The 24,758-nt window shown below is 38.6% G+C and overlaps 1 protein-coding gene across 7 annotated transcripts in view; it reads right to left on the minus strand.

Moving 5' to 3' along the window:
• KLHL13 (kelch like family member 13) overlaps positions 1–24,758 on the minus strand; it is an 81,345-nt gene that overhangs the window by 36,558 nt on the left and 20,029 nt on the right. The window contains exon 1 of one of the 7 annotated variants that reach the window (XM_071813542.1): positions 24,342–24,360. The exons of 4 other annotated variants lie outside the window; for them this stretch is intronic. In XM_071813542.1, the coding sequence (XP_071669643.1) occupies positions 24,342–24,349 (8 nt within the window). In that variant the 5' untranslated portion in view covers positions 24,350–24,360. Of the gene's footprint in view, positions 1–154; positions 530–24,341; positions 24,361–24,758 lie in introns of those variants that run through there. 2 more of the 7 variants (XM_065846348.2, XM_065846340.2) reach the window with 2 other exon arrangements.

Consider the following 24,758-nt stretch of genomic DNA (forward strand, 5'->3'; position numbering starts at 1 on the left):
CTAATTTTCAAAGAACAGTTTTCTGATGCTATTGTTCTACCTTAACAGGGACACTGCAGCACTGTACTGTATTCTCTTCCTATTACCCTCATTTCTGACCAATGGAAGTAGAAAGAAAAAAAAACGGGTTTCATATGAAAATGAAACAACATACCTACTCAGAATACACTTGTCATCCTCTGAACATTCTTCTTTTGAGCTGCAACAATACAAATGGGATATAAATCTCAGCATAGCCTTAGGCCACGGCTAATAGAGATCAGTGACTAAATTCAGCAGCCTGTTTTCCTCCCGTGCAAGCTCTGCCCAAACAATACAAGAATGCCATTATGGAAAAAGCCCATTGCAAAAATCAGTCCTTCTAATCCATAGCTAGGAAGACAAAATAAAGCACCAATCGCTGCAGGTTTCTGCATGCTCTTCTAATAGCTTCTGCTTGAGGATGCTCTCATTTTCCTATTCTCATTTCCAAGGAGGATGAGCAAAATCTCATGCATTTTACAACATGCTATGGGAACACAAATACCACTCTGTCTTCTGCAGTAGAGAAGCAGAGAGTAGCACGCTGTTAATAGCAGTCCTTGTAGGGATGCTATCAACAATCTAATTCTGAACGCGCCCCCCCAGCAGCTCCCAAATTGCCTGAAGAACTGAGGAAGCAGACGAGCGCGCAGGTGTCCACCAGGGACCACTCCGCAACTCCCTGCTCTGCTTGGTGACCTCCCGGGGCTGACGACAGCAGGGAGCATAAAAGGCAAGCTATTAAAAAGGGAACGGAGAATTTAATAGTATATTTAATAGCATAAGCACAGCAGGTTTCTAGGGAAAATAAGGTAGAGCTTCAACTATGTTGACTCCCTTAAAAAAAAAAAATAGAAAGAAAACCACTTTTAATGTGTTACCACAGTAAGATGTTTATTCAACAGGTTTCAAAATAGTCTTTGTACAACATGACAATTTTCTGTGTTCTTCAGGACAGCTTAATCCCATCACAAAATGCAAACACCCTGTCACGCTGCTCAGGAATAAAGAATAGAACCAGGAGCAGAATTGCTATAAATTTAAGCAGTTTAACAACACTCTGATCAGTTTTTCATAATGGTGAAACCTACATTGTCATGTCTATTTTGGGGATGAAATCACTGGGGAATATTGGCTGCTTCTCATCATTATTCTTGAGAATGTCTGCCCAAAATAGTTTGGGACATTTAAAGCTGTTACCATAACCACAGGCAAGGAACTAAACGACCCCAGGATGACCAGAGCTGAGGATTAATTCAAAACCAGACGCACCTATTTGACAAACAATTGAGGAGCTCTCTCCCACTTCTTTGGAGAAGTTCTAAATTACACATGAGTAGCATTAACACAGGCAACAAATCTCACAGAAACTGCTACTTGAATGCTGAACAGACATTTGCTGTGTAGGACAACCGTGTTCATATGCTATAAATATTAAGAAACACTAGCCCTGCAGAGAACAAGGATGCAGTTTTAGCATAAAGAAGTCTTACTTTTACTAAAAGAATTTATGCATTTACATGCCAATAGCCATGCTTGTCTGCACACATTGTAAATACTGCGTTTAACAGCCTCATACATATACATAACACCAGACCACTAGATCGTGCCTTCTCTGCACCAAAGGCCTGAAATTTAAGTTGAAAGAGATGTTAGATAGCAGCTATTATAAGCACAAAGAAAAAATATCACCATTTTGAATTCATACACACAATTTTGCTTTTGCATTTGCCATCATACAGAAAAGCATCTTAAAATACAGCAAAAGCTGTTATCCCCTTCCTTGCACTGAGTACACAGCCAGTGCAAACAACTGGCAACTGCTCTCTCTGCTCTACCAACCCCAATGAGCCCATTACACATTTTGTTTATTAACAGCAGCATTACTAATGTAAAAGAATGAGTCTAAGGACAATCAATGGGCCCCTTTTTCAAAAGTAACTCTTGAAATACTCTTCTGACCAGTTAAGTCAAAGCCTGCTCAAGCCACACAGGCATTCCCAAGCATTGACTGGTGTCTAAGTCAATCAATGCACATCCAGAAGGCAGAGTTACTTCTCACTCCTGACCCCAACAACATCATTCAACCTGCAAGGCAACAGTCCTCAAACGCTTGCTCTTCTATGAGTACTTCTGTTCCTTTTTATTTTTTCACTTAATTTACAAGCAACCTAATTAAAACCTTTACAGAAAATAACAGTGGAAGTAATTTTTAAGCATATGAATCCCAAGCAGTGCCCAACTTCGTCTCCTCCTACTGTCCAGCACACACTATTTGACCAAACAGCTAATGTACAAAATTGAATTGAAGGAAGTAGCAGTGCCAGGTACTCCACAGGCAAGTGCTTTTCATTTGCAAAACAAGAACCACAGGAGAAATTAATCACCTATCTGCAAATAAGGAAAAAAAGAGGGAAAAATGATAAATCAGTCAAACACCATTTTCTTCCTGACAGTCACAAATCAGTTGCGTATTCCCAGGGAAAAGATTACCTAAATGTATTCTACACTTTACTTAAACTACTCACAAGGCGACAGAAAATCACACTATAGTATTCTGTTACTTTAATTAAAACTTCCAAATAACAGTTTCGTTATGCATTCAAAAACTTGAGAAAAATAATCTCATCTCCTGAATATATGTTTTCTGGTCTCATATTACATTGCTTTGCCACTCATCCACAAATTGACTGGTATTGAAGACCAAAAGCAGCATGACAGCTCTGAGCAGAATCCTACTTGCCAAGGAAAGTTATTCCTAGATAAGTGCTATGAAAACACATCAAACTGGAACACCAAAGTGCAGATCAGCTTTTCTTTAAGTTTAAAACTCTTTTAAATGCTGAAGACCCATGATAATTGCACAGATTAAACAGCTTCTTGGGACCATTCAAGGGGTTTGTTTTCTGTATTCTTCTCACAAGTTCACATTCACAATTAAGAGCACCTACCATTTATAACTTGCTTAAAGTTACATTTTACTTATTTTCCAAGCCTCTTCCACATCTTTTGTTCTGTATACAAAATGAGAAAGATGAAGTCTCTGGTTTTTAAGCAATTATTGCCACACTAGTATTTCCAAAGCTGCACTGAGCAGACTGACAGCAAAGTAACTGATGGGGTGTCAAGCGCTTCTGCAGAAAACTCCTCCACAAAAATGACTGAACAGGTGGTATAAGGAATTTAAAAAAAAAAGACCAAGGCAAGATCCCAAGCTGCAATTTTACAGACTTGAGCTGTTAGCAAGGCCAGAAGCGACTGACTGAGGGCATCCAGCAGTGCAGCTCTGACCCCACAAAAAGCAGGCACATAGTAGAGGGCTTAACAGAACAAGGCATTTCTTCTCCCTCTTCCTGCACCTCCCACCCCAAATCATTCCTTGCTGTTTTCCACAAAGCAAGGTTTGGCCCTAAATGAGAGGAGCCGGCATGCAGCATCACAAGCACATGAGCAAACCATCCTCAGAACCAGCCCCTGCAAGCGTGCCGGGCACAGCGTCCTTTCTTCTGCAAGCTCTCCCTGAGCTGCAGGGTAGGAATGCAGCTCAAACTGCTTCCCTTGTGACCCTCTTCCTATTTCTTGTGATTCTCTTCCTTTTTTCTTGTGATATCCTCTTCCTTCCTTTGTGCAACTCAAATGCTACCACACTGTTTCGTACATACCAACTATCAACACGTATGCCTCCGCTGCCTTTTATCTGCATTATAAAATACAAGTTGTCCTTTTACAGCCCAGCATGTTTCTATTTCTGGTGCATGTATACTTCCAACAAAACTTTTAAACCATTTCTGCATTTCCCATGAGACGTCCCTTCAAGGTTGTTCAACAAAGAAAAAGTCACAGGCAGAAAGATGCCCAGTGGCAACATAAAACTATACTAGTCTGGAAATATTTATTCTTAGCCTTAGAATGCCACACGAATTTCGTGGGATAACTAAGCAGAGTATAAATTAATTCCTAGACATGCCACTGGATTTTCATCAGTTTGCACAGATCGAGTTGTAGTTCTTTTTTCAGGCCTTAAACTGTTAAAACAAAACTGAAAAATATTTGCTCAGTCAAATGATTTGCTGCAGTTGTAAGATTCACTGTTCTGCTCTAGCAAGCTCTTTACCTCCCTCTGTTTATTCACCTACCAAGTATCAGAGGAACTGAATGCACCAGGTGGCAATAGGGTTTTGCTTCTTAAATCTTACAAACCCTTTCTAGCATGACCTGAAAAGTCTTCTGCACTTCCAGAACCTGAGGCTTCGCTTGGCCTCACAGAGAGAAAAACGTTCAAAGTGACAGTGACTGTGATTTACATCTCCCATTTTCATCTAGAAATGTAGACAGACAGGTCTAAATACCTATGTCATAAATATGTTTTCTAACATTACACTACTTCCTTGCAATGAAGTGTTTGCTTGTATAAAAGAATATACCAGACTCAACGTCACAGAGAAATAGATTAAAATGGTGTTAAGACCAGTAAGCATCTTCAGATTGAGATTCTTTTTCCCAACACGTGTCCTAAAAATTCCTTGATGCAAAGCCATGTTTCCACTTTTAAGTGGATATACGTTACTATATGATAAAACTTCTGTTTTATTATATTAGCACTAGTAAAGCTCACTCCAAACTGAAGCCAGAAACTCAAGTTTCAGAATGGAAGGAATTGCTGCGATCTTTTGCATTTCTTACAACTACCAGCCTGCTGAGCTGTTGCATACTACTACACAAGACCACTTTGATACAGAGGAAAATAAAATAGAAGCTCCAAAATCCAGTAAAATATTCACAAAGCCACGGAGCTCAAATGCAATAATCATTTCACCATCAAATAATTTCAGCATTTTAAATATGGCTGTAAAGGCACAAGTCTAGCAACTGAATAGGAGCAAATAAGGATGTATAACGTTTCTCTTCAGGACCTCTAAAAAAATAAGAAGTGTGACACTTTAATTGGCTTCCTTATTCAGCTCTTTCCCATTCACTTGGATGCTCCTCATGCCTCTACCTCTGGCTTTTCAATCTATTAAACTGCAGCTGTTCCAATTACTGGAAGAGAATAATTAAAAGATGGTGTTGACAGTACTGCCCCATATACAAGTCAGTTAATTAATACAATTTCTTTGACCATATATCATGAAAATATTCATACTAACATAATTAAAGGGAAAGCAAATCTCTGCCCAAAGAAGAATCCAAAGGAAATCAGTGCAGTTCTGTCCCCTCACAGCGACACTGTCACATTCCCCAAATATCGAAGTATGGAAAAAACCCAGCAACATGCACCTGGCAATACCTTTATTGAAAATACAACTTTTCTAGAAGCCTCAAAGTCTTACAAAGAAACAGTCTTTCAATTAATTTTTGAGTAAATTAAGAAAAAAAATTTAAAATAGCTGAAGACAGTTCTGAGAATTACACATGTACTTTGACTTACTATCCACTATGTTGTCTCAAATAATTGTTTTTAAGTGGGGCGAAAAAAAAGCCCTTTTGACACCAGCTCTTAGTTACAGAATCTATTGGAAGCAATTGCACTGGGGACATCAAGATGTACACAGCTTCACAAATGGAACATGCTTACAAAATAGTTACTGTCAAACATATTTAATTCTTTTAAATTGGGTTGACTGCTCGAAGAATAATCATATATTGGAAAGCATAAAGAATGGAGATAAACTAGGTTTGCAGCAAATCCCTCCTGCTGTCAAAATGCTGTAAGCAGGACGGGCTCCTGTCTCTATAGCAATATGTATAGTGCCACCTCTAGAACAGGAAAAAAAATCCCCAAATCTTTTAATATTAAGCTGTCAGGGCATGTACCACATATTTAATAATAAGTACTGCAGTTTGCCATCCACCCACTCAGCATTTTTTCCGCTATAAATGAGGAAATTGCTGCAGCAATGTTTTAGGATGCATCCTTTCAGTGAAAAATGCTTTTATACATAAATATACATATGCATACTATATATATTATGTGTTCATATATATCTATCAAGTGTATATATACATACACACACTATATATATGCGCACTATACATATATATACACACTTTAAAAAAATTATATATATATATATATACACACATAACAAATATATATTGCCCTGCATCTGACAGTCACTTCCCCTTCCTCCCAGACAAATCAGTTAGGAAATATTCGAGTTCTCATATGATTTTTCAGACTACCAAAATGCATGTTCTTCAACAAACCGAAGAGGTAGTAGCAGCTGGCTGATTGAGAAGTAATCATGTTAGTAATGAGTTTCTCCATTACATATATTCTTCAAGAACCCACAGCCCTGGTCCTTGCAAGTATCATTTGTTAACAAGAAAAATATCTTCATAGTTTAAGGATGAAATTTTTGAGGTGATTCAGCAACAGTAAACAGTTAAAAACACTCACGCCATTTCCTGTCAGGCCATAATCAGATATTAAAATAATTTTACAAATGTAACTTAAGTTAAATCTTAAGTCAGCTTCCCAGAAACTCACAGGAAAAGGAGGACACAACAGAAATCAATAAAACCTAATCCCTATACAATTCACACTTAGAGTATTTAGAAGTGTTAATTTATTACAATATTAAATTCAGTTTCAGATATGTTTTATACCTACACAAGGGTCTCAGAAATATCTCAAATCTATTTGTGTTTCTGGCCATGAAAGTAGTTATTTTATGCCACTTATGGATGCCCTGCATTTTCTAGTGCGTATTCTTTAAAACGGTGCTGCCTTAAAATTGAGGTAAGATGCCTAACAAGACATCATTTCCAAAATTCAAGATGCACTGTTAACATAATGACAAGCTATAGGTTATAATAACGAAAAAAATACATCAAATTCAGCTTTGCTTGGCCAAACTACTCTCACATAAAAGGTACACACACATTAGGTAAAATAAGGTCTTAAAACAGTTAGCAGGAGGTAAAACCAAAGAGAATTAATGAAGGTTTCCAATTTTGATCCAAGCCCATATACTCTGCTGACAACATACTAAGAAGAAATGCTTTTGAATTAATACAGATTTATTCAGAGAACTGTGCTCATCTTCCCCAGGTCATTGTATTCAATAAATCATCACAGAAATCTGAATGTACAGTCACAGCAGCCAGACTGACCCTGCTGAAAATAATTAGTCTGAAGCAACAGTTATTTTTATTAGGTCAAACTATGAACTACAAAGAATTTATTTCTAAACAACTTCTCCACGGTCGTTACGGTCTGCTGGCTGCAAAATTTATTTTAGCAAAGTATGCCTAAACACATTGACACATCTGACTCATACGATGCAAATATATTAAACAATTTAGTAATTAAAAGGAGGCAAGGATTGAGCACCGGTCGCTAACGACTTCGGTATTTCCTGCACCACAGACAGCAAACGGCAAATAATATTGGCCATGTGTCAATTAAAGTATTTTGAAAATATTCTTAAAATTCAAGTTTGTAGGCTCTTTTCTTTCATCCTTCCATTATTTACATGGAATCTGCTAGCCATTTTGCATTCCCTAAGCCTTACTCTCTTTATCCACTGGAGTGCTTGAGGCCCTGCTCACCTGGCAGAGCTGGCCCTGCTGCAAAGAGCAGGCACGGGGAGGCAAGAATAAAGCACATTGATCGCTGTTATCGTGCACTCCGGTAATGACTCAATGTCTTTAAAAGACAAAAAGATCAACTTTTTCCAAGTATAGGAATTCCCACTGTGTTGTCACCCCTGATGGATCCAGTCCGCTAACCCACAACCCACAAAACTGCCAGTGTGGGCAGTCTGACGTCTTTATCTGAAGGCGAGAGTCCCTTGGGAAGACTCCGACAGAGAAAGAGATTGAAAAGAGTTTGAGAAAGACGCTGATGCTTCAAGTCCAGGTTGTCAGAAATCGCTGTGTGCAACCTGGGAGCCAACAAAGAGCGAGAAGGCATCTTCTAGGAGAAGGCCTGAAGCTCCGGCACCACATTGCACACGGTCATTTCACTGCTGCTGGCTGGGCTTCTTTAAGCAGTCACAAAAAATATGACACATTAATTTAATAAATGTAATTATTTGTCATCACTTGGTCTCAAGCATGTTAGATACACGCTTTTATGAAACAGCAACTTGAACTTAAAAGTTGAGCCTGCGTTCACACACAAAGGCATGTGAAAGGATAACGAGGCAAAAAGTTCCATTTGAAATTTATCACTACCATTAGTATTTCCCGTGTCGGGTGTGAAAAATAAAATGTACAGTTTCTCTGCACTAGACAAGGAGTTTCAAGTCCACAGATGATTCCAACTAAATGCTGTGAGAACAGATGGAATTAGTATCAAAGGTGGAACATGGGCCACATGGGGCAGAGGAAGTCTTGTACTAAACACTCATACTTTCAATTTCTGCCCTTTTTTTTGTTTTGTTTGTTTTTTGTTTTGTTTTGGGTTTTTTTGTTTGTTTTTTTGTTTGTTTTGTTTTTTCCCTATAAAAGCCTGAGGCAATCAGGAATCAGCTCCCCCTGTCTGATAAAGGTAGGCCTAGTCCAAAGACTCCTTCACAAAGGACCCAAAAGGCACCCCTTTAAATTTCAGCTGAATGGGGGTGTAGGGAGGGTGTACAATCAACGATTATGTTCATGCCACAGAATTAGCACAATCTTTGCGGTTATTAACATTAAAAAAAAAAAAAAAAAGATATTTTCAAACTTACGCCTTGCTTACATTTAGATTTTTTCCAGAAGATAATGGCACTTTATATAAACCAGTTCTATTTCTCCTGAATATACCACTATATTCTATTTCTAATTCGTCAAATGTCAAAATTCCTGCATAAAAATTAAATTATAGACAGAAACTTAGAACCTGCTTTCTTCTCCAGCATCTATGAGAACATAAATGCAAGGAAAAATGTAAATTTCCTAGACAAAGTTTCAAAAACGCAAGTTATTTGTTTCACTCAAGCTTATTATAGCGTGCAAACATACAATCTATGAATTCATTTCCAAAAACAGATTTAAAGTGACAGCTTTAAGATATTCACTTAGCAGAGTGGAACAACTTTGCAGTTACAGTATCCCTATTTAGTGACAATGTGACTATGCAGATAATTTAGGATCAAATCAGGACATGCTGCTTTGCATAAAATAATTGTACACAGCATGAGAAGCCTAAGCACAAGCTGTTTTTAGAAAGGCCCATAGAAGAACGCTAATCTTATTTGGATTTTTTAAAACTATGAAATATTTAAAGCAAATAGTTTAAAATGTCCTCATTATGAACATTTATTTCATAAAACTTCAAACGTCTGACTCTTAATGAAAACTGGAGTTTAGGGCTTTCAGAAATGTCCATGTGGCAGCTTCTACAGGTCCCACAACTGGGTCATTTCACCAGCACCACCGCACACTCTGGGTAGTTCTACGTGTTTGTAGTGTTGTACCTGTGATCACGCCACTTCATCCCAGCAAACTGTCCCTTGGAAAAAACAGAACTGAATAATAATCATTATCATCATCATCAAAGCTGTGAGGAGGGGACTGCCCAGTCAAAGGGCTCAGCCCAGGTGAAGCCACCAAAGCAGAGCTGCACCACCACCCCCAATCCTCCCTCAGGGGGGCTAAGTCAGCAAAATAATGGTCTAAAAATTCTGCAAGTAACATCAAACTTCTATGCAAAACAGCCACATCACTCTCATCTGTGCCGCTCTAGTGAATCACAACAGTCTCAGGAAAGGCCACGTTAAAAAAATAAATAAATAAAAATAACAAAATCAATGTACGAGCATGGTGTAGAGGCCCTTGGGGTGAAATGGCACTGCACAGCTTTGACGCACAAGAGGACCATACAAAAGTTGGCTAAAACAAGAAATACTTGTATTTCAGCACCTTCTGCAGCTGCAGTCATCTACTTTTCTACAGCAGAAAGTCTCTTTTTGCTGAATAAATATACACCATCAAACAACTGTGATAACTGTGAGTTGGTACAAGCCTTTCTCAGACAGTTTACAATAGAGCAGTTGTAATTCGGGTGTTTGCCTGCCAGAGGGAGCTGAAGGAAAGAAAAATAAAAAATCCTTGTATCTCAATACTTTTAAAGTTTTGGTTTTGTCTTATGGTAATTAACTACTCAAAAAATATAGCTTTAATGCAAAATGAAGCCCAGGTGTGCCTGGCACAGGGCGGTCACAGCCCCATCCCATGCAGGACAGCCCTGCACCAACACCCCACTAACAAAACCTTGCCAATTGTGCCCAATAGACGTACTCTATGAATGAGCTCCCCTGGATCTGTGAATGGAAATAATACCTAATTCTAAGGTATATTTAATTACTTTTTGTCCACACCATAGTGGAGACGACTGCACCAGACACACACTTCTTTAAGACGGAAAGCAACACGTGAGATGGTACCTAATGCCTTATTACATCAACTTGTAATCAAATGTGTGGCAACACTGCACAAGTTTCCAGTTTGCCAGAATGAAATACATACTATGCTCATACTAGATTTTCATTTAAGCACTTATTGGTGTTTTTTGCACAGTCTTTCCAGTTAATTGTTTCTTACACTTAACATTGGTACCCCTATAAATCTGAATGGGATTAGAGTTTCTACAGCATAAATCTACAATTTATGAGTTACTATGCTAATAATTTATCCTTGCATAGCACCAGCTAACCTGAAGAGCTTAAAACAGACAGGAATTGCCCTCATTTTGCAAACTGGTAAAGCAAAATAGCTAAACAACGTGACAATCTTGGTTTCCCATGAACAAACAGCTCAAGGAAGAATTTCACTGCACGCAGGATGGACAGCCCTTCTTTCCATCCTGCACTTCAGTTAAGCCACCTCCAACTTCAAAAACTTTAGCTATAAAAGCCACCATGAATCCCATCAGAGTTTTCACATTTTGAAAAGGAGTAGAATAACTACTCCTTTAAATATCTCCCTTAGATATTAAGGGTTAAACTGATCCAGTTTTCCTTATATGAAGATTTGACCAAGAGCTTTAAAATAAGCTTAGTAGCATCCTGTACATTTCTTGCATTCAGAACACTTTTAGGAAAATCAGTTATGCCACCTTCTGGTATTCATCAGAACTGCTCTATAGGCAAATAAGTATTTGTCTTGAATTCCCATTTTAAACAGGGCGGGGGGCTTCTGTGCAAGGCATAATTTGTACATTTGACTTAACAGTATGGAAGACAGGCAAGAAGAAATACATTAAGAGTCTATAGTGTCACAAAAAGCATGGTAAAGGTGTACAGGGAATCATTAGTCACCAACTCTCCAGCACAACAAAAAAAATTCAAATGAAACTAGCAGATGTCTGGTGGAAAAAAAACAAGAGGAAACATCTTCACATAACATGCTTCAGCTATCACATCATCAGCTTTTCAGTAACCATTCCTTCTTACAACACAGATTCACAGAAGCAACTGTGAAAAGTAACTTTTTAAAAGTGGTTTGTACAGGATGGCATGGAGGTGACTCAAACGGAGTCAGAGACAAGGCCAGAGATCAAACTTCTCCTACTTATCTGCGCCACCAAAGCATCATTAATATTAAAGACAAATGCAAATACATGTGTATGTAAAAACTACAAACTTCCTTCCTTCTGTATTATACCTGGATCTATGCAATATAATCTGTACTGCTAAGCACACAAGGATGGATGAATTTAAGCTATGACTTCAATAAATTTTTGATCACTTCCAACTTAAGTTTTTAATATAAAACCTTTTACAGATGTCAGGTTTCCACCAACAGTTTCTCAAGCATAAAAAGCAGTGCATCTTCAGTGAAGAAAGCAAGCATTGAATTAGGCATGAAACAACCTTAATAAATGATGTGGATAACTGGCACCAAGTGTGTCAACTCTGATGCTCCACTGTTCCTCACAAGGCAAACATCTAGCGATTCTCCAACATGAGACAATATTTGACTCACAGATATTTCTGACTATAATTTTCCACTGTAAATTTGAACTACGCAAGTTTAATTATAGGAATTTAAAATGTAATTAAGAAGTTTGGTGTGTCAGACAAACCCAAGACCATGCTCAGGTACTTACACACAAGTAGCATAACGAACATAAGACTCAGCTGAAATACAAAGACATCTATAAACATCCCATATTGCTCACCAAATCTTTCCACAAGCCTTTGCATATTCTTTCAGCTATATCTATTCAGTTCCTTGCAGTACGTGTCCCATTGCATGACCATTTTCTGGATCTCCTAACAAAGCAAAACTTACATTAAGCGAAGGTTTGCTCTAACATGTTCTTACTATTAAGGTTTTTTTACTCATTCTCAAGTTCAGCAGTTTGGTTTCTGGAAATGCTGTAATTACCATTTTACTCACACAAGGCAGATGATAACATGCAGATGGGTATACACACATCATGACAAGTACAAAACATTATTTCCACCACAAAGAACACCACAAGTCATGCTGCAACACCACTTTATTTGCCTGACTTTCCAAGAACCCAAGAAATACCCAATATAACAAAGTTGCACAATAAAACCTCAGAAGAATCATTATAGTAACTAAAACAAGGCATAATGTGACCGAGACCACCTGAACAAAGTCTTGCTGCATATTGCATAAAGCACTGCCTGGAAAATGCAACGCTATCAACCCACATACTGCAGTGTCAAAATTATCAAATTAAAAGAAAATTTTAAAATGAAAAAAATCAAGCACTGACATCAGTCCTGCCTGAACCATTCTCCGCCTGCCTGTATTTACAGGCGCTTGCAACTGCCACTGAATAGATTTTTGCAGTTTAGCAAAACATTTCTTCAATCACCTGAAACACCAATTCTCAATTTCAAACCTTAACCTGAAAGCAGTGCTGGTATCTAGTGATTCAAAGGCAATCTTAAATGAACTCACTACTTTCATTACACTAAAATCCTTGAAAGCTGAAGCTTTTGAAGCCTTTGAGTAGCATATACTGGAAACATGAAAAGGCAGCAAGATTAACTCTAGGAGCACCTGGGAAATCTCTGCTGAGCCAGCCAAACACCGCTCCAAATCCAAAAGCACAGGACACAGCAGCTAGATTGGAAAGGGAAAAAGGCAGGTCAATAGTCAGATATTTATTCAATAGGGTCAGTACTGAACCTGAAGCAAAACACACTTGGTAGCTCGAGATAAGATGAAACATTTGCCACAACAGTCCCTGTAAACAGTGAAATGAAAACTGGCCAGTAAATAATACACCCATATGCAGGAAAACCAACAGCTACAGCAGCTACTGGACCACAGGTGTTTACATAGTAAACACTGTTACATGAAAAGTGTTAGTTCCTTAGTGCTTCTTATCAAATTTCTGCAAACTTATGTTCTGGCTCGTATCCTGAATGAAGCAACAAATTGCATAAACACACCTCCTTCTGTTGGATTCTTTAACTGAAGTAGAAAGATAAGCAAACTACCAATACCTTGCTGCACCAGAAGTAGCTTCTGGGAAGAAAATTTCTTTCAAATGTGACAAAATTTTGCTGGGTCCTGAAACAAGTTTTCAGGGCTTGAGGGGGGGAACAATAGCACGACCCAACTTAAGCGCAGAATACTGATTTATTAAAAATAAAATACTTCTTTGAAGACCATCAGGGTTGTTAAATAACTACATTCAATAAACAGATAAGACCTTGTTCAGGTTTCCCAGCCATCGTACCAAGTGCCTTAATACAACATAACTGAATACATACTTGCAAATTAGCAGCCTGTTTATTATTATCATTTATCAACACCCCAGAACAACGCACAAGGCACAGTGTGACTAAGCTTTGACTTCATTGCTGTAATCTGACACAGGCATACAGAATCCAAAGGGCAAAAGTAAAAGTAAATAAAATTACTGAGCCTGAGCTTTCTGTTGTTGAACCCACATAATAAATTCTTTTTAAAGACAAATTCCAGTAATGTGATTCAGTTCATTTACCCTCCTTCCCCCTCCCTTTCCTCCCAAGTTCTGCATTGTAAATGGTCTTATAACCCAGCATGCTAACTGTCCAGAGAACAAGGCCGTTTCTGTTCCTAAGCAGCACTCCTCATTATTCCTGAACCACACATAGCAGAGACATGGCCAGTCTAACTTCAGATCAAGCCAACATCCATCACGTAATCACTCCTCATCAGCTGACAGCTTGTCACAGCCCACTAAAGAGCAGCAAGGACCAGGATGTCCGGTTTGCAATGACAGACCAGTGATGTCCTGGCAAAGCCCTAAGCAAAATCCAAAGCAGACCACTATGTATTTTACTGTATGGGCCCAGCCTTAATTATCTGAAAACAGTCACATTGGTGCTCTAATTACTGGGGAGGCAGAACAAGAGAGCAGAAAACCTTGCTGTGAGAGCAAAGAGGAGCCCTGACAAGAGCCAAAGACGCTGCTCTAGCCAGGAGAGAACAGCTTTACAAAGCCTGCAAACTCCTCTGCTTCAGTTCTCGAGTTCTGCTTTACTCCCACATTGCTCTGACTCACATCACATCAATCCACATTTAAGCAACTGCAGATACGTCTCTACTGTCCTTGTCCAGCTGGAGTATGGAGGAACTTGCTGACTTGTTGATACGTGACCCCTACACTCTTTTGGACAACAGAAGGAAACTGAGGGTGGCTGAAGATTTAACACACTCACTTCAAATTAAGTTTCCTTCCAGATCCTTGGCTAATGCACCTCCACCTACCCGGCTGTCAGCTTTGATTCAACCATCCTCTAACAGGTGAGATGGAGCACAAGAATGAAACTGGAAGTCTGGAATGTGGAACATGGTAGTTTGCATGCTGGAAATGTCTGGAATCCAACGTGATGGAGCTAGATGTGATAACACAGCTTGGGAAGATGGAAGGAGATTATCAAGATGCTCAGGTTTCAGAAATGTCATAGGGAGGTCAGGCATAAATATACGTACAGTATCGTAATGAGGCAGAATTGTAGTTATAGCTGAAATCTTTCTATGATGGACATATTCCTACATTTTAACAGTGCATTGTTATCTTCAGTTGTTAAATTTACTATTACCTGCAGGAATCATACTAATATCTGGAATTCAGATGTCCGTATGCATCTGTTTATGGGATTGGTAGTCACCAGGCTACAGAGGAACACGCTCCCTGAAATACTGAGATGCTTCCCTTGACAGCCTTCGCTGGTCCTGCAAGACACTTCTATAATATCTCTGAAGATGATACAGAAACTTCATAAATCGCTTCAGTGTTCAGCTGTTTGAGTAGATTATTTTAGGACTGTGATGTACCTTACCATAAGAATAAAGTTGCTTAGGAAAAAGCTCCTCTATTTAACTTGATGCATTCAAATAAATCCCAAACCAAGCAGAGAAACAACAACTCATAACACCAAACCCACCACTTGCCATCAAGAGAACAGTTACAACACATTCACCCCCCAAGTGACACAAGATAGAGATAAGAAAACGAAAGGGAAAATTACAACGTGAGATTATGTTGCACTACAAACAACACATCACCAGCCAGAGAACTTTCTGGAGTTGTATCTTTTCAGCACAAACGGCTCATTAAGTATTGAACAAGTACAAACTCAGTCACATTTTCCAAGCAGCTAATCTAGTTTCCAAGCTCAGCCATCCCGTTAAAAGCTGTAGTCTGGCTTCTTGCAGAGAGAAAATAAATTTTAGATCCACACCTATTTCCTGCTCACATAGAGTTTCACACTTCATGAGTCAAAGGCACTGTATTATAAACAACATACTGAAACTGCTTTTGGACCGATGGTAGGATCCAGAAGCCATACAGAGAGGTTTAGTGGCAACTAACCCAGAAATGTACCTGAACCAAAACCAAAAAACAGCTCTTAAATATGCGAGAGGGTGTTACTACTTTGAACCAACATTCCTTTAATTGAAAAAAAATGAAAATTAAGAGTTAAATGCTACCAATTTATTCATCACTGCTGTACATCAATTTCTAGTCATACAAGAGCAACTATAGTTTTTTAATCAAATGGTCCATCATCACAAAGAAAATATTACTTTTACCTCATACATAATGAAAAAAACTCCAAAGATTATTTAAATGTAAGTCAACACTAAATCTGTGAGTTTTCACATTATTAAATGTTAGGTCATTTGTAGTGGTTGGTTAAAAAAAGTAGTTTGGAAAGCTAAAAGCATCTACTAGGGAAACAAACTTTGATTGAAAAGGTTAACTTTTCCACTGAGGTTACAAAATCATTCCCTCCTAAACAAGCACAAACACTGTCATACGCACCATACTGAGGCCAGATGTGGCCAACATAAATCTCAAATAAATAAGGTAAGAAACTTGTCATGTCCTCAGAAAGAATCCACTGAATTTGTTCCAGTTCTTTACTTTCTAACTTCAGCTCCTACATGAATATATTCAAAAGGCTTCAAATGAAAATGCCAACATTCACATTTCAAATGAAAACATACTACTGGAATATTCAAGAGCACATGCCTAAGAACTTAGGATGCCCTGGTGAGACCACATCTGGAATATTGTGTCCAGTTCTGGGCCCCTCAGTTCCAGAAGGACAGGGAACTGCTGGAGAGAGTCCAGCACAGGGCAACAAATATGATCAGGGGAGTGGAGCATCCCCCGTATGAGGAAAGGCTGAGGGAGCTGGGGCTCTTTAGCTTGGAGGAGACTGAGGGGTGACCTCATTAATGTTTACAGATATACAAAGGGTGAGTGTCAGGAGGATGGAGCCAAGCTCTTCTCTGTGACAATCAATGATAGGACAAGGGGTAATTGGGTACAAACTGGAACACAAGAGGTTCCACTTATATTTGAGAAGAAACTTCTTCCCAGCGAGGGTGACAGAGCCTGGACCAGGCTGCCCAGGGGGGTTGTGGAGTCTCCTTCTCTGCAGACATTCAAACCCGCCTGGACACCTTCCTGTGGAACCTCAGCTGGGCGTTCCTGCTCCGGCAGGGGGATTGGACTGGATGATCTTTCAAGGTCCCTTCAAATCCCTAACATTCTGTGATTCTGTGATGTAAATTCATGGACCTAATGAGAAAGAGAGAAAACAGTGGTAAACATCACTGCGAGGGACAGAGAGAAAGAGGGCTGCTAAATAAAATCAAGTACAACGGAATAACCAGAGGGAAATAGGATGGAGTAAAGAGATACTGTCTGGGATGACTAGAGACTGGAAGCTTTTGAAGACAGAGAGAACACATACATAATAACTCTGCTCTAAGGAAAGCTTTTACAATTTCTTTCTTCAGGTTTCAGAGCATGATTCATTAAGCAGCTATTCTTCATGCCAAGCAGAAACGTGACTGAGCCCAGCGCTGCTCCAAGGCCGTGCGCATTCACGGGGGGACAGTGCAGCACAGGAATTTCACTTGCACATAAGTCTGCAAAGTGAAACTTGAGCCTGAATACGCTCAAGTGACCATAAATGCATCCAGCAGACAAAAGGCACTTGTGTGCCTGGTTTGAAATAAAAAAAAATCTGCTGCTTCTAATCCAAGATCAAACATCCAGTGAAAAATCCCCCCGGAAGCAGAGAGCAGCATACTGATGAGTTTGATCATTCTTCAAGAATGATTTAGCTACTGCCAAAACATAACTTCAATAATTTAAACTGTTGTGGCATGAATTATCTGTTTAGACCGAGACCAAAGGACACAGGATCAATCAATGAAAGTACAAAACCAGCTCTAATAGATGTATTTAATCTAAACTTGTTAAAATATGACATTGCTTAATGTTAATATCACCTTTGGAACAGAAATAATCAAGCATTTATTCCTAAGAAGAATGCTCAGAACAGGTCTTTATATTAGTCCAGTTAAATGAAAGGTTTAAATGTCATTAACAATCAAAATGAAGAATGTGGAAATCTTAGAATTATAGAATAGCTTGGGTTGGAAGGGACCTTAAAAGGTCATGTTAAATGGCACCAAGAGAAAATGGCTACTCATGAATGATGCCATTTGATGCAGCAATATTTTCAGCCATCTACAGGGGAAAACAAACCCTACCAACACTTTTTACCAACTGAAATACTCATATTCATGCTGCTGTATTTCACACGGAAGTACAGAATAGACAGCACCCGACAGATCCCTGCCACATCCTCAAAAAATAATAAAATAAAATAAAAATAAATAAATGAAATAAAATAAAATAAAATGTTTTTGGCATGATGAAACTCCTTCACAAAGGGGTGGCAGAAACTTTTGTGCTAGCAGCTATTTCACTATAAACTTAAGACACCTAAGCTTGTGTCGTCTTTTTCAACTACAAAAAAAGCACAGAAACTAATACAGATAATAGCAAACACCTGAGAAGATTTTCTACAAAAAGATACTGCACACGTTGATTTTTCTAGTTTTTCTGAAAGAATGAAACCAGTCATACTAACATACATTAATCAGAACAGACAAAACCACCATTACAGGTGTGCAAAGTAGATCACAAGATAAAAAGATAAATAATTTTATAGCTTCCAGGTTCAATTACTTACAACATAATTATTCCTTTATTAAGAACTTTTATTTCAAGAAAGAAAGCCAATGAAAGGTTGTTGGAATTTCTTCCAGGATAATTTAAGTATCTCAACTCTTACAGTAAATGCGTGAGGTTTCTTTCTAAAATAAAAAAAGAATACGCACAATAAGATCAAATAGCAAGTAACATATAATCAAGACTGACACAACAGTTAATTTTAGTATATTTTAAGAAAGAAATCCCATTCCAGCCAAATCAGGAATCTTTTTGGGCATACTCTGAAATATCTGATAAGTAACTGTTATAGCATACTTGTTCCAAAATTGGTCTTTGAATACCTAAATGCAGATGCAATGGCAGCTGCACCAACTAAATCAGAAAAATCCACAGAAATCTGGGATTTGGCAACTGTTAAGACCAATGTTGGGGATTATTTTTCTGCTTTACTTGAAAAAACACACAGTTCATTATGTGAGGAACAAATGATCTTACAACTCACTAACTATGTCCTTTTGTTTCTTAAATTCATCTCTAATTAGCTCTTCGAGAATTCCTCAGTTTTCCAGATGGGGCAAAAAGGCTTCAAGGCTGCCAACCTGAAAACCAACCGGCTGACGTCTCTGCAGGGATCCAGGCACTTGGCACATCCCTGACACCTCCCTCCCAGCACAGACTCATCCATCCCACCCAGGTTAGAAACTCCCCTGCTGACCAAAGGAGATAAAATGTAATCTAATTTCAGGTAAGAGCAGCCACACTGGAGTGTGCTTGATGGAGTAGAGGAAATAAAGATGCAGCTGCCAAACATCTGTGGAATCCATTGTTTCTGATAAGAAAATTAGCCTTTTTGTTTGAAGAAAAAATAAATCACAGAAAGCCACAAAGCAGACGAGCCGCATTCTGAAATTTATTCAAGCACAACAGTATGTGCATGCGGTCCCTCCCCATACTGCCTTTCATGGTTTTCACAGAAATGTCAAGACTACCAGTAGCAAGAAAACCAACTCAAGAATAAACCTCATCAACTGAAAAGTCTGAAGGTAAAAAAGGACAAAAAAGAGGGCAATATAAAGAGGGCCAATCTCAATGAAAAGCTTTTGTCCTAATCTTCCACAGACCTAGTGCACATAAACTCTTGCTGCATGAGTTCACTCTCTACTGCTCAGCTGTATCTCTGCTACTCCCTTGACCACCATAAACTTCGATTAGTCTTTCGGCTTGCAAAACCAAGATCTAATCTAGGATTCCAGTTTCTAATTAACTTGTCTTGTATTCATGTGTACTTTATGAGCACAATGAGAACAGCTAAGAGGAAATATAATCATAGTATACTGTTTCAATGCAATGACCTAAGCTTTGGTGCACCAAAACCTCACTGCTCCTCAACTGTTAAAAGACCGAACAGATATGATGGAAGACTTAGGCCTAACAGCAATGAGAAACTGAGAAAATGCAGTTACCTTATTTAATTACTCATCTTTATTAAATTTGGAGAAGAAAAGGTTCAGAGGGATCTAATCACAAATTTCAAATATCTACAATATAGTCATAGAGAAGATGGAGGTCCTCGTTTCACAAGGATGCACTTATTTTTTCCTTTTTTCTTCCTTAAAAGTCTTCCTTGAAAATGTGTTACAAACTCAATTATTTTCCAATGCAAATCAACACTAAATCACTTTTGTCACCACGAAGCATTCCAGGCAATGCAAATATTCTGTACTAACTTTCCTAGTTTGTCCTTGGCCAGCAAAGCATCAAGAATGAAAATAAAATTCAAAAGCTGAACTAGGTCTTCAGATATTTTAATATTATAAAGCCTTGGGCACATGTGACAATATTGATATCAAAATAATCATTTCATGTCTTCTTTCCTACCCATATACTGCTTTGAGTCTTTGGACAGATCTACATTTGTGCTTTTCATCTTGCCTGCAGTACTACATCATTAGGCATGTGCAGTTTTGCCTGACTGGTAATTTGTTTGCCAGAGGGAGCAAAGAAAGAGCGTTTTGTTTGCAGGATCTTTTCCCTTGGCAAGAGAGAAGATATAGGAAACATGAACGGTGCTGTTTCTCTAAAGAACTTCAACATTCAGACCAGCAAGAGCCTTAAACAAATGCAGTTACGTTGACAAATTACATTTATCAATTTACGTCATCCGATCAATTCGGATAAACAAGAGAAAAGCCATCTTCCACAAGTGTACGCTGCCTGTATACAGTTACTGGCAAATATATTTTTTCCAGAAGTTTCTCTCCAACATCTTCAAGATGCAGCATTTTCTCCCTCATTAGTAGTCACATAAAATCCATCTTTCGCTAAACTAAATTATTCTGGTTTCACACAAGCTCTGCGTTTCTTAAACCTTTGAAATTTCTGAAACGTTTTCCTGCCTTGTCCCTTCAGCCACATTAATTTGCTACAGTGCATCCATCCAGTTCTGCTTCCCTCACCCCCTCAAGCATAAAAAGCTGCTTCCTCATGCCCTTCAGGGCTCAGCTTTGCTGGTTTTGCAACATTTGTTCCCCTTAATTAAATCAAACTTTGGCAATTCATCCAACAAGCACCTCTGCATTTTCCTTTATGTGACACCTTACTCAAAATTGTGCCTCAAAAAAACACAGTGATAATTTCTCCTTCAAAACAACACCGAGTTGGCAATGACTCACGCACTTGCCATTGGTCAGAGTGCTGATACATCCCAACTGTTTCTTCTCAGTCACTCAGTTTGATTTCTCTACAGATCCCCATCTGCACTCGCTCTCCTTTTGTACTCTGAGTTATAAGCACTTTGGATGAAAGATGTTTTACCTTTTTATACCAGCATTGCTTCTCAGATGAATATCCAAAAAATATAACACCTAAGAAAAATTTCTGCAAACTAGCTGCTGAGCCGTACTTTTCGCAGCACTTTCACATACACGCAAAACTAAGTAAAAGCTTAGCATCATTAAACTCAAAAGAATAAAAGATCGAAACTTGTCACAGTCAGTCGTTCATCTCCACAAAGTAAAAATGAGAAAACTGCTTCATAAGAAAGGTCATAAGTTTCTTCAATTTCTAAATTTCTCTTTTTTAATTTAAAACATAAGACTGCCTCCAGTAAGGCAGACTATGTGCAAACCTTTGCCGGAAGAACCAGGAGCTCAAGGTTGACGCAGCACAGAGAAGCATGACAAGTGCAAGTAAGCAGCAGTTTTAGCAGCAGCACTTTGCCTCTTGCAAACCCAGTACAAAAAGCCAATCTTCTCCGCTCAAAAGCCCCTAGAATTAAAGATGACAAGAAGTGCAAGCTGATTGCCAAGCACACTGATAGCACAATAACAGTAGACACTCAGGCCTTTCCATCACAGGCTATTCTAATCCAGCTGCAAACACCCAGAGGCAACATCTGTTGAATCAGGGCTGCCTAGGAGCAAGTGTTACAGGTCATCAGACATTTAAAGAAATAACACTCCCCATTTCTCTCTAATTGCAAAGACACTACAACACTGTTCCTTACTATGTTTAAAAAAGTAATAACAATAATAAATCAACATACTGTTATCAAAGCTATTTGGTTTTAGCTCCCTGAAGCAAAAGCAAGAGATTATTGTTAAAAGCTGTGTGAAACTGCCCAAAGTCTACAATTTAAGGAAGCTTCTGTTACTAAAAAAACACCACACTTCACATTGCGCACAGGAGTTCATTAAAAATCAGCAGTAGGTACATGCTGGATCAGCTCAGACTTCCTGAAATGTCATTCACAAGCAGTTTAACTTCAGGTAAGCCTCATATACTAAAAAGAAAGTGAGACTGTTTAATAGAGCAGGATCCACTACACTGAACTACATAATACAAAACTATATTTAAAATCAGTGCAAGTAATTCTTGTTTTATGTAAACCATTCTACTGCAAAGCTAGCTTGTACAGCACATAAAAGAGCACTAATAAAGCAATGTAAACATCGGGCTTGTAAAAAATACACTCTAATAGGCAGGATGCAAGCTGGGAAAAGCAACATTACCAACGTGCAGAGTATAAACTCCAATATACTTCTTTGCCTTCATCATCCTAAAACATGTCCAAAAATCATTCAGAAGGACTCCTGTACCAAAACAGGAACTGTTTTACTGCATAGCTACAACAACCTTTAATAAGACATTGTACAGAGAGTAAAATAAACCTACAGAGCTATTACACAGGGAAGAAAAACCTTTATACAGTCTTAATGCAATCAAACCTATAATCTCAAAACCATCTAGCAATTTCCACCTCTGCAGAGAATTTGCAGGAGCGTAATCATGCCTCTGTGTTCCTGAGCTAAAACAGGATTATTTCATTGCCTAAGTACACCAGCATCTGTGCCCTAACGGATCTTGGCTCGCATGTCAATGCATGTTTTGGCAGTTACAGGCTTCCTAATTTGAACTCCAGGAGTGACAGGTCTGACAATCCCAGGGTCATTGTTAAATTTCAAGGCAAACACAGAGTTACATTTTATATAAACATTTATGTAGCTGAAGTTTAAGAAACAAAGCTGTCTGCTTATACACTCCTTAAGTGACAGGCGGGATAACAGCTGGACTTCGGAGCACACTTCTCCTCAAACTCCAATCCATGAGTTTGTGTGAGCCACAAGTCATTGTCAGAGGTCCCCTCCTGTCTTTGTACATTATTGCTATGGTTTATCTGAAGCAAATCAGCTGTTCTTTCCACATCATTGACCGTGAAGATGACACTGCCTCCATCCTACACCCTTGTGTCTAGACTAACTAGTCTATCTGCTGTGGCTTTGCAGCTGATGGCCTCATCAAGAGCAGAGACAGACAGCACTTCCCCACCAGTACTTCACATCCAGTAGACCTCACAGACACGTCTCTCCAGACCACAGTGGAACAGACACCTCTTGCCACATCCACTACTTCAGGCTGTATTTCAGGTTTTGGATGGTAAGCTGTGAAGAACCAGGCTGGCAAGTCCCATGCACCCGCAATGCCTTACAGGTGGCAGAAGGGTTCTCCCTTGCCCCTTCCCTTCTTCAGTGCCCTTACTTTACCACCAGCAAAGTTAGCTTTCAGTTTTCCAAAGAGATTCCAAGCAGGATTTTTGCAATGCTGAAGTGTATCAAAACATCATTTTAAACAAATTATTATCTTGAATTGTAAGTCAGCTGATCAACAGTTTCATGCCTGGATTTGCACAATGAACCCAGCTCTCACACATTTATGGCAAGATGAATCAAAATATTACAAAGCTTACGGGCTGGCCCAAAAACACCTGATCAATTTGATGTAGAAGTGTTCTTAAAACATTTGAGTCCTCATAGATTTACCATATTTTTCAGCATTCTGTAAACAACTTGCATTTCACCTGCATTTTCCATCCTTCATAAAGCCTTTCTCCAGCATAAGTCACCTACGGCTAAAACTCCAGCATATTAAAGCTCATTCATCACCACCTCTACTTAATAAATCCACACTGGTGAAACAGACTGCACTGACAAAAGTTTGATTAGATAAGCATTGCATGTGGAAAAAAAAAATACACAGAAGCAATCCAGCAAATACAAGTAAAAGAAAAACATGTATTATCTCCAGGAAGATAAAAGGACTCATGACATTTGGATCCCACTTTCTCCTCACTAGCAGTGAAAAAAAATCCTGGTAAGAAACCAGCTGCTGACTGTCAGTTATTTTAAGAGCATAAAGCTTTATGTGGTTACTAAGATCAGGGAAGGGCAGCGGAACATATTAGTCCATTCACAAGGAAACTGAATAGCTTAGATACAGCATGTCCCTTCAGTGTCCAACGTGTCACATACACCCCTAATCTACTGATTACCAAGGGCACAGCTCAAGTACCTATTACTATTGTACAAATTAGACTTACTCAGACATGGGCAGATGTCAAGTAGAACAAGGCACCCTCATTCAGCCTGTCAGGAAAAAAGAAAAGCAGCATAGGGAAGGGGTGTGCATCTCTGGTTTGGTTGAAATAGTTTATTTCTATCATTTTAAGTTAAGTATTATGCAGTATACTGAGGAATTAATATTTTTGAAGTTTATGAGTCAATATTTATGTTTATTAAGTTTATGAGTTATGAAGTTTATGAATCAATATTACTAAATGTGAATTCTTTTATTGCACATTCTCGCTCTATTAGCAAAGCTACTTTTTAACTTAGCGGACTAAGTCGTAGTACATATTTTAAGCCCATTACAGATTGCTTGAACATTTAAAGGGGAAACATTTTCCCACTTTTAAGTAGAAATCCTGTGCATTCCTAAGTGCACAGTAATAACTGCA

Source organism: Patagioenas fasciata, chromosome 11 (assembly GCF_037038585.1).
Source record: "Patagioenas fasciata isolate bPatFas1 chromosome 11, bPatFas1.hap1, whole genome shotgun sequence".
Lineage (NCBI taxonomy): Eukaryota > Metazoa > Chordata > Aves > Columbiformes > Columbidae > Patagioenas > Patagioenas fasciata.